At 44.8% G+C, this 10,821-nt stretch overlaps 3 protein-coding genes across 4 annotated transcripts in view; 2 read left to right on the top strand and 1 right to left on the bottom strand.

Annotated features, from left to right (window-relative positions):
• xpo7 (exportin 7) overlaps positions 1-10,821 on the top strand; it is a 216,384-nt gene that overhangs the window by 72,223 nt on the left and 133,340 nt on the right. The window lies entirely within an intron of this gene.
• Positions 1,427-3,866, top strand: LOC139614661 (myosin light chain 5-like). The gene is made up of 7 exons (XM_071472111.1): positions 1,427-1,477; positions 2,067-2,174; positions 2,250-2,325; positions 2,418-2,522; positions 3,114-3,192; positions 3,278-3,326; positions 3,676-3,866. Exons 1-7 carry the CDS (start codon positions 1,475-1,477, stop codon positions 3,775-3,777), a joined length of 522 nt encoding a protein of 173 aa, XP_071328212.1. The 5' UTR covers positions 1,427-1,474; the 3' UTR covers positions 3,778-3,866.
• hpse (heparanase) overlaps positions 3,318-10,821 on the bottom strand; it is an 11,493-nt gene continuing 3,989 nt past the window's right edge. The window contains exons 4-12 of one of the 2 annotated variants that reach the window (XM_071472099.1): positions 10,763-10,821; positions 9,337-9,508; positions 8,574-8,621; positions 7,666-7,759; positions 7,473-7,579; positions 6,064-6,178; positions 5,158-5,282; positions 4,923-5,069; positions 3,318-4,671 (exon numbers count right to left, since the gene is read on the bottom strand). The exon at positions 10,763-10,821 is cut by the window's right edge and continues 115 nt beyond it. In XM_071472099.1, the coding sequence (XP_071328200.1) occupies positions 4,494-4,671; positions 4,923-5,069; positions 5,158-5,282; positions 6,064-6,178; positions 7,473-7,579; positions 7,666-7,759; positions 8,574-8,621; positions 9,337-9,508; positions 10,763-10,821 (1,045 nt within the window). In that variant the 3' untranslated portion in view covers positions 3,318-4,493. The remainder of the gene's footprint in view (positions 4,672-4,922; positions 5,070-5,157; positions 5,283-6,063; positions 6,179-7,472; positions 7,580-7,665; positions 7,760-8,573; positions 8,622-9,336; positions 9,509-10,762) is intronic. The other variant, XM_071472102.1, reaches the window with a different exon arrangement.

Consider the following 10,821-nt stretch of genomic DNA (forward strand, 5'->3'; position numbering starts at 1 on the left):
CAACAGAACTCCATCTTTTATAAGTGAATTTCTATTTACCCCTCTCTAACAAAACTCAAGGGAATAGGATGATGTGTCTCTTTTACAATGGTACAACATTTAGTGAGGGATGTGGTGATCTTGGTTCCTGTTGTGCCAACCTTGGGAGCACACTCAACTGATCTGACAGCCTCAGAGGGAGTTGTCTGCCCAGTGGTTTGTATAAAAAGACATTAAATTATAAATTTCTCTATGGAGTTTGGCAGAAGTGTCCGGAAATACAGCGTCAATGCTCAAACACACTGACACCTCTAACAGTGACCACTGGTTACGAGGCCCTCTGCTGTATGGACAACTGATCACTGATCACTGGATGTACTGTGATCAGCACTGTGATCAGATCAGCACTGTGGATGACACATGAACGCAACACGAGGAGCTGAGCAGAGTGTGGCGCCGCCACGTGGCCACAGATCAAAAATACAACAACTGTAAAACAAGTAGAAAACATTCAGTTTACACGTCTGAACCCTTGTAACTACACAGCCAGTTTGCTCTGACGTCTTTCTTCTTTACAGAGAATGAAAATGAACACTATAGAGATGTGTCCAGTTTTTTAGGAGCTCAAATGATAAATGAATAAACAATCCTCATACATGGTTCTAATGTTCACCTTGTGTTGAAGCTGTTTCAGACGTGTTGGTTTACCTGTGGATGTAGTTTGTGCTGCTGTTGAACTGTACTGCTTTATGTTGACAGGTGTTTCTAATATTTTGACCCTTCACCAGCTCTATAAGGAAGAATGGTCTAAACCTGAGGTTTGACCAGTTATTAAATCCGAGGGTACTTTCACTTTTTCCACCAGCACTGTGTTCAATAAAGACACTAAAGATTACATTTGTTTGTGTGTTAACTTCACCACATTGTGTTTGTGATTTAATGGCGATCACATCACATTTACGACCAGTTAATGCAGAAAAAGGTTCATGGACTCAAACAGTTGAGGTTAATAAATACAGACTCCTCTCCTTCAGCACCAACAGACTCAGGCTCAGTGATGAATCTGGTGAACAGATGGTTCATCTGACACGTCATATTTCATATGCAGTATATGATGGTTTCTTAAGTACAAAATAAAAAACTTTTATAACTGATCTTAATAAAAGAATAAAATAGAGGAATGTGGTGTCAGTGTCTTCAGTGATCTTCAGCTCCGTCTCTAATGTCTCTACTGTGAGACTCTGTAAATAGAAACACTTTAAAAGGTTCTGATCATCAGCAGCAGTTGTTGGGCCTCCGGAGAACCAGGTTTTATCAAACATCTTGACCATGTAAGGGGAACTGTGCTAGGCCGGGGGGGTCCCCGAAGGCCCCGCGTCACCCAGACTATCATCACATTCCCTCTCTGCATCCCGGACAGCTGCTGTATTTAAACCCTCCGCTCCCAAATCATTAGACACTCGCTGCAGCATCACTGAGGGGGAGAAGACGAGAGATGGTACGTACTCAGGTCATCTTATTTTTCCATGTTTAGGACTGAGGGATTTATTGTTTTATACAATGAAAGAGATGCAATTTTAATCATAACTCACATATTTGAGAATAAAGTGGAAGATCACAGTTAAAGCCAAATAAATCCAGATGAACATTTGCTGCTTTGAAACAGAATAAAATATCTGAAACTGTTCATTACTTGATCACAACATGTTGAAAATGTGTGAATCAAATGTGACACAGCAGGTGTGTTAAATCATTTCCTGTTATCATGTTGCTACTGGTCATTATTTAGAGAGAAAGACTGAGGTTTTTACATGTTCATGTCCAAAAACATGTCATATAAGTACATAAAAACATGTGTGTTGTGTATATTTTTATATGTAACCTTCACAGCCATAAGTTGTGGGAAAACCATAAAGTGAAATGTGTAGAAAAACTGAATAAAACAGTAAACACCACAACACAACTTTACAGGAAATAATCACAATATTCACCAGAAAAATGACAAAGTAATATTATTGTTCAGTCTTGTGTCTTTGACTTCATCAGACCACCTCCTTGATGTTAGAGTGACTGATGTGTGTTTTCAGGCCAGCAGGAAGACTAAGAAGAAGGAGGGAGGAGCCAAAAGAGCTCAGAGAGCCTCGTCCAACGTTTTCTCCATGTTTGAACAAACTCAGATCCAAGAGTTCAAAGAGGTAAACTCACCTACATGACGTCAGCTTGATGAGACTCGCTCAGAGGTTCACTCTGTCCTCATGTCTCTGTTGTAGGCCTTCACACTGATCGACCAGAACCGGGACGGGTTCATCGACAAAGAGGATCTGAAGGACACTTATGCCTCTTTGGGTTCGTAGCTTTGATCCCAGACGAACACATCCAGCAGGTTTTCTGGCTCTTACCCAGCAGATGTGTCAGACAGGTGTGTGCTGCTTCCTCAGGTAAACTCAACGTGAAGGACAACGAACTGGAAGAGATGCTGAAGGAAGCAACTGGTCCCATAAACTTCACCATGTTCCTCAACCTGTTTGGAGAAAAGCTGCACGGTGAGGATTAACGAAGGAGACTGTCCTGTGAAAACGAGCCCACAGGTCGTTTTGACAGGACAGTCGCTATGACCTGTTGTTAGGTTTGGTTGCTAGGCGACATCTAGTGGTTGTAGTGATGATGACAGGAATATGACACAGGAGAGCGGTGTTCGATTCCCATGTGACAGGAGCAGTTTATGTTGTTTTGTTGTTATTATTGTAACCATGACAACAAAGATCGTCTAATGTTGAGGAAGAACTTATTTTAACCCAAATCACCATCTTTTCCTAAACCTGACCAAGAGATGACTGTTATTATAGTAACCATGGTGACGAAGGTAGGTACACAGCTCTAGGTACAGCCCATGTGTTTACTGTTGTAACCATGACAACCATTGTCTAACAAGGTATAACAGCCGCTGCAGTGGCTGTTTCAGGAGAAACTGTGTGGGTCGGGTCAGAGGGCTGGTGGCTGTTCGGGCTTCAGACACAAGCAGACATCAGTGTGTGAGAGGTCACAGGTCAAAATGTTTGGGCACCGCTGACGTATGATATAATGAGTATGATAATGTATATATATAATAATGAGTCTGTGGTTTCCGTCTCCAGGCACTGACCCTGAAGACACCATCTTAAACGCTTTCAAACTGTTTGATCCTGACGCCAAAGGCTTCGTTCACAAAGACGAGTGAGTTGTCAGCTGAGTCACAAACGTGCAGAAACGTGTGCGGCTGTTCAGGGAAGTTCAGTCATTGTGTTTTGTCTTTTTGCAGGTTACAGAAACTACTGATGACACAAGCAGACAAGTTTACATCTGAGGAGGTAAAGGTTTATTCATGAGTAGGCCTCCAGGATCAACCTGCCTGTTTCCTCCATCATTTACATTAGTAACCACATTATTAAGTAAAACAAATAAAACTATTTGCCAGTGTGATGAGAGAATTTCAGCCTGTTTCAAATTCTAATTGTTTAGTAAGAATTCAGTTATATCAGTTGTCATTTAGGTGCAGTGTTTTTCCTTATTCTTCAGACACTGACACTCATTAGTAGAAAGTTGATGTGTAGTTGAAACATCTTGAAATGAACCTGTTGGGCTCTAACAGTTAGACGTTATGTTGTTGTGCTCTAACAGTGTGACAAAGCTCCTCAGTGTTAATCTGTGTGACTCCAGGTGAAGCAGATGTTCCAGTCGTCAAATATCGACGCTGCAGGAAACCTGGATTACAAATCTCTGTGTTACATCATCACACATGGAGAAGAGAAGGAAGAATAATGTGTCTGTGGACTGAAACATTTCTGCTGCAGTTTGGTTGTGATGCATTAAAGCTCAGTGTTTGTCGAATAAAAAAACAGAAAACCTGACTGAGCTGATTGATTTTGTTTGTTCAGACTGAATGTGGCACATGGCTCTTTTTCTTCTCTCATCCGACCCGAAGGGCCTCCAAAAGTTTGGGGGAGAAGTTGACTACGTCTCCCAAGGTGCATTTTGGCAGGAAACATCCAATTACAGAGCTTAAAGTTCTGTCACATGAGCTGCTAACGTCAGGTGATGGTGTTGAGGAAACTGATGGTTAACTTAATTCAGCTGTGAACTCTGGGTGGGGTTTGACAGAATTCAGCAGCTCTGACGTCGGGTTTCCTTAGCAACAGTAACAAGGAAGTGTTCTGAATTTTTCACATTGGAATTTGTCCAGTGCTTTGGTTTATGATCAGATACCTGCAGAACTAGTGACATGAAGCCTGACAGGGAAGGTCAGATATAGACCAGTAGTGGTTTAGGTCATACATGTCACCACCTGTGTGGAACAGAAGTAGAAAAAAATTTTATTAGAAAGTGCACAGTTTACAATATTTTCTACATATGACAGTCCAACATCTCCGAGGAAACAAACCAGCGCAGAATCAGTGAACCATCGTCAGTAGGTCACCAGAGTTCAAGTGTTTTCAGTCCAGTGATGAGCAGCTCTCAGTGTGATGACTGTCTGAGCGTCATCTGAGGCGTCCGTGATCCCGACAGGCTGCGGCCCGAGTGTCCGTGAAGACGAAGAAGGCCAGAGAGTACGCAGGGAGCTGCAGACGCTTAGCTGGAGGCAGACGAGCTCCTTTCAGGTCAGGAAGAGTTTTATCATCCAGCATCTTCAGCACCTCTCCATTCAGTTTCACAGACCTACAAAAAAACAACATAAAACAACCCGTTAGCCAGGTGTGCATCCATTCATCAGTTAATCAGCTGGTCTGAGGCTGGCTCTGCAGATGTGTTGCTCTACATGTGCGGTCTGAGATGTATTCAGGTCTGAGCGACACTGACTGGCTCAGAGAAGCTTCTACATCAACACTAAGTGACACAGTGTGACCCCGTCACATGACTTCAGGCTCTAACTCAGTGATAAATGGTCATATTGACGGAGCTCAGGGCACCTGGAGTAGAGCCCCTCCTGCCCCGGCTGCTCGGACTGCAGGACAAAGGCCTCCACTGTGCTGGAGGAGACGAGCGGGGGGGCGGAGATCCTGGCCGGCTTCTCGCTCAGGTTCATTGATATCAGCGTGACTGCTCCACTTCTGTAGCTGCAGACACACAGTGATGGTACAGGTCACTACACAACGTCCACATCAGACAGTGACAGCAGAAGAGATGATGCTGGAGCAGCGGTACCTGTCTGTGTTGCTGCAGTGCAGATACAGCCTCACTCTCTTACTTCGGCCAAAATCAGAAAACGCTTCAACTTTCAAGACTTCAGGTCCAACGAGTCTCTTGTAGAGAACAGACAACCAGTAATCCTGAGGGGAGACACAGCACAGTTACAGCTGCTGACACTACAGCTGTTACCCAGCTGTTACGCATCAACATGATCCATGTGTTGTGGTGATCTGATCAGTCTCTGTTCGCTCTGTGTTTGGTCTCCACCAGCTGCTCTGACTGAGTCTGTCTGCTGCTTAGCAGGTGGAGGACAGAGGCTTTTCACAGGTGTCTCTCTGGAGACAGAGCCCACTGTGTTGTGTGTTATAACTAATCTGATTACAACAGAGCAGCTGCCACATGAACCTGCAGCCTGTGGGGGTCCTCAGGGTCTGGGTCAGCTGGTAGTCCAGCCAAAACCAAAAATAGAGGCTACAGGAGGCTAAAAAGCTCAGTGGATATGTAGAGGTGGTGACAACTTCTCATTACTCAGAGATGAGCACCAACACCTTTCACACCCCACATTCATCTGATCCAGTGTCACAACAAAGATAAAAGATTAGAGAAGATTTATTTAAAGCTCCACACAGTCTAAAGGTAGATGTCCATGTGTTTGTGATTATAAAGCAGGTCTAGGTTCTATATTAATACTGTGAAAGTATCAAAGCCTCAGTCCACAGAGAAATGCACACAGCCTGTATTCAGAAACTGAGCCTTAAAAGTGATGTCACAACAAAGCAGTCATCACCCTCAGCCACGGTTTTTGGTTGGATATCAACACTTCAGTGAAATATGGAGCTTTAAATAAAAGTGATGAACCTGAACTCAACACAGAATCTGATTTTCTGAGAGTGAAACCAGATCCAGGGTCAAGAGTCTCACAGGCAGAGGATCCAGGCTGTCGTCGACCAGGTGGTAACTCCCAGAACCCACAAACACCTGCCTCATCACAACATCCAGACCCAGTCTGGCTGCCAGGCCCAGTTTATCCAGCCACCTGTAGACAGCACACACACACACACACACACACACACACACACACACACACACACAGAAACATGTGACACTGTGATATAAACAGCAGCATGTGTCCACATATTAATGTATCCACGTGAGCTTCGCTGTGAATGAGCAGCAGCAGCGTTTTAAGGTTTGTCATGAGACCGGGGCTTCTGGGTAATCAGGAAACATGTGCGATCCTCCTGTTATACTGAATTACAGCCCTGTTAATGTTCCCAGAGTTCCCTCCTGACGTTCCTCGTCCACCAGCTGCAGAACGTTGATCATGTGATCAGCACAGTCATGTGATGTGTTCAGGAGTTTTGGGTTATTTTGTCCGTTCTGAATTCTTTTGATTTTGCCTGAATGTACCATGTTAAAGTGTTTCCCATGTCAGTGTTTGGTGTCTGTGTTTTCAGCACAACGTCACAGATACGACCTGACAGCTAATTTTTCACTTGACATCCTGGATCGAAACACATAAAATCACATTTATCAATTTGGAAAATTATGTTTTTTACTATAAAAAAGTTCAATGACATGTTGCCATCAGGGTCATGGCTGGTTTTTTTTCATCTATTTTACTCTTTAAAACACAGTCAGAGAACTGCGTGACCGACCTGCAGAGCTTCATAAAAAAGGTTAAACTGAGACAAAATCTTGTTTTCTCCCAAACACACAGCTCGACACTGTGACGCCAGGAGACTAATGTCAGCTGCTGGTTGTTGAGATGTTCTCATTCAGAATAAAAGAAGAAGTGGAAACCAAACGTTTGATGTTTCACCTCAATCAGCTGATGGATGACTTAATAAAAAAACCCCGAGCTACTTCATACGTGAGCCACAGAACAGAGGAGCTGTAAAGTCAGTCACTGCTGGTTTTATTTTACACTTTGTGTCATCTGGACTCGGGCTGTGATCTGGCAGACAGCGGCTCAGTTCCTCACAGAGGAGTGAATTCTTTGAGAGGAGCAGGGAACCACCACATCATTGCGGCGTCTGAAACCAGTCATACTCATTTCCTGTTTCTGTCAGCGTTGATCTGTTTGCTCTGAGGTCCACGCTGACTCTCAGTCTGAAGAGTGAACCATACTGAACCAAGATTATTTTACTGATATGTGGAAAAATCTTTTGGTTGATAAACTGTCAGGAAAAACCAGCAGAGATTCACCTTAAGGATCCAGAACCAGATTAAAGTGACAATTAACCAATTATCTAAATTCTTCATGGTTCTTTAACGAACCACTGTTTCACTGCAGCTCTGTTGGTTTTGTTAACCTGGTTCTGACTCACATGAATCCTGCCACGAACGTGTCGGACAGTCCCATGGCTCCTCCTCCGTACGCCGAGCTCGTCTCTCCCAGCCAAACCGTCTTCCCCGGAGACACCAGCTTCACTTTCTGAAGCGGGACAGAGGACACAGACCCACATCAACATCTGGACCTCACACACACCAGACACCGAGGTCAAGCTCTGAACCTTTTACCTCCAGCACTTCATTGGTCTTCAAGGCCAGAGAGTCCAGAACCTCTGGATCCAGAAAGTCCTCCAAGGACGTGTCTCTCCCATTCACATAATAACTAGGAGACAGGGGGGAAGTCATGAAGTGTACACACTGAGGCACAAGTATAAAGCTGAGAAGGACAAACTCCAAACTCTCCTGTCCTGTAGTTTACACTGTTAAATATTTCTGTCATGTTTTCTTGAGTCACCTGCTTCTCAGTGTGAAAGGTCAAAAAGGTCAAATGTTCAGTGGGGAAACAGACGCATTTAAACATCAGGAGGCTTCTGGGTTAGTTTCAGTTTGAGTGTGACGAGTCCAGGAAACCACCCTGGTACTTTCTGAAGAGGAAATTAGAGTCTCTGAAGACAAGTGACAAAGAGCTTCACATGAGTCGAATATAAAACATCCAACAAATCAGATTACACAGACTCCACTAAATAAAAGCTCCTTTACAAAAATGAGACCAGTGCTGTGTGTAGTCATGTGACCTTTCACCCAGGCTGTCTGCACGTGCACAGACCTGCTCATGGGTGAACCCGACTGGACAAACAGGTCTCTCTGCTCTCCTACCTGGAGAACACTGACTTATTCAGGGTGGTTCAGACTGAGACAGGAACGTCCCGGTCACGTTCACACCTGGATGGCCAGGTACAGCCTCCGCCTGAGGTGCTGGCCACTGAGCAGATGGGGGTTAAAGGCCTTGCTCAAGGGCACCACAGCGGTGTTGATGAGGGTTTGGATAAAGATTTAATCCTGACAGTCTGGGAATCGAACCGGCAACCTTCCATTCACAAGCACATAATGTTTAAGAAACCACCTCACTGGAGGAGCTGAGTGTAACCTGGTCCGTCCATGTAAACACACACACACACACACACAGGTGAACTCACTGGTGCCAGGTGATGGCGTTGACGGCCTCAGCTCCAGTCTGCAGGAACCTGCAGCAGGACAATAAAACAACAAACAGCTGAGAGAGAGAGAGAGAGAGAGAGAGAGAGAGAGAGAGAGAGAGAGAGAGAGAGAGAGAGAGAGAGAGAGAGAGAGACACAGAGAGAGAGAGAGAGAGAGACAGAGAGACAGAGAGAGAGAGAGAGAGAGAGACAGAGAGAGAGAGAGAGAGAGAGAGAGAGGTCTCCCTCCTCTCAACAGAACTCAGTAACAGTCCTCCATCAGGACGTCCCGGCTGCAGCAGGAGACTCGGCCCATGATTGACTCAGACGAACAGTCGGGGTCGACTCTCACAGGACTCAGTGTCTCAGTGACAGGAGTCAGAGCTCGGCTCCGATCACCTGCAGATCTGAGCAGTGAAGTGATCTCTGCCATTAAAACTGCTCTTGATTATTGATTATTATTATTGTTATTATTATGTTTCATTAGGTTCATAACGACTCTCGGCCTAATAACTGCAGGTTATTTCACACGGGTTCTGTCTGTAATAAATCTGTGTGGTCGTTCTACCTCCTGTTCTACCACATCCCACAGGGGGTCACCTGGATCCAGGTCTGAGAACTGACGCCATACACTGCTGCCTCGTGATTGGCTGACTGGATAACTGCCCAGGTGCTCCTAATGAAGTGCTCAGTGAGTGTATATGACATTCAGTAAAGAGCAGGTTCTGTCGTGGCGCTGAGCCGTGACAGTGTGACCTCTCACCCCTCCAGTATGTCTATCCTGTGGTCTCGCGGCTGGCCCACGTCCGGCCCGTACAGGCCGGCGTCCTGGTAAAGTTTGGATTCTGACATCATGTCTCGGAGTCGGGTGAAGTCCTGTCCGAGCTGATACCCGTCCACCCGGACCCCGGCCTTCTTCTCGTAGCTGTTGGGTTCTGAAGAGGAACAGACGACACAGATCTGCTCACCGCTCGTTTCCAACAGAAGAAAACTGGAGACGTGAGACAACTTCCTGTGCACAGAGGTGACTCAACGAGGAAGTGAAACACCAACCTCAGATAAGAAACCACAGCGTTTCAATATTACTGTAACTTCACTGCAATAATGAAGAAAATCAGTCACACTCACACACACACACACACACACACACACACACACACACACACACACACACACACACTGAGAACATGATGACATCACAAGAAGAAGTCTGACTTAAACCAGCTCAACTGGTAGATCTGATCCCTCTGAGCCACAGGGCCCCACACACCAAACACTCACTAAAGCACAAACGTGGATTCATCCGCTGCTGAATATAGTCCCCAACATGAGCTCTATTTCTCTCAGGTTTCAATTTGTCCATGACTTTAGTTGACAGATTGTTTTGTTGTTATTTTCTGGTCCTGTTGTGATTTGGCAGCTGATGGTGAAGAGGTGACAGGAAATGACTGGAGACAGTGATGGTGAACACGATGGTCCCTGTTCGAACACCAACCAGCGACGCTGTAGTTCAGGGTCAGTGCCTTCACCTCAGGGCCACGGTTGGAAAGTTCAACATTTTGGAAATACACTTGATGGATTTGTAGCTTTTACACTTTGTTTTTTGTGCAGATTAAGTCACTGTTTCCCTCTGTTTTCAGGTTTATGCTAAGCTAAGCTAACCAGCTGAGAGAGGGATCAGCCTGAACGTCTGACTCACAAACAGAAACACAAGACGATGATTTAACTTTTCCTTTTGAATAATTCTTATTCCCAAACTGACCCAGTGAATGTGATTTATTGTGGAGCTGCATCCATCAACCGATTAGTCAACTGACAGAAACATGACGATATTTAATAACTGATGAAGAGTTTTAGTAGTTTGACTTCATGTCCTGTGGCTTCATTTTCTCACTTCTCAGAATTTGCTGCTGTTTTTTGTCATATTCGATAATGAAGTGAATATTTTGGGTTTTCGACTGAAGACATCTCTGTGGATGTGGACAGACTACATTTTTTAAACATTTTATCGACCAGACAATGAGAAAATGACAAAACTCATTAGCTGCAGCTGATTCACTGACCAGACCTGCAAGTAATGATGATTAATCAATTAATTGATGAATCAAAATGTGAGGACTTTGTACAAATTGTCTGAATGTTGCTTGTTTTTCTCCACAGTGAACACTAAGAGAAACGGGGTGCCGTACCGTTCCCCAGCTCCCAGGACATCCTGTACTGTCTGGACTCGCAGTACTGCAGCAGGGAG

This window comes from Trachinotus anak, unplaced genomic scaffold (genome assembly GCF_046630095.1).
Source record: "Trachinotus anak isolate AG129_WGS33_773 ecotype Australia unplaced genomic scaffold, CSIRO_AGI_Tana_v1 ptg000035l, whole genome shotgun sequence".
NCBI lineage: Eukaryota > Metazoa > Chordata > Actinopteri > Carangiformes > Carangidae > Trachinotus > Trachinotus anak.

Bases quoted from the DNA above. Each gene is read 5' to 3' on its own strand.
- LOC139614661 (XM_071472111.1), top strand. The intron at 2,326-2,417 runs GTTCGTAGCTTT...CTGCTTCCTCAG, and splicing joins GGACACTTATGCCTCTTTGG to GTAAACTCAACGTGAAGGAC. The intron at 2,523-3,113 runs GTGAGGATTAAC...TTCCGTCTCCAG, and splicing joins GTTTGGAGAAAAGCTGCACG to GCACTGACCCTGAAGACACC.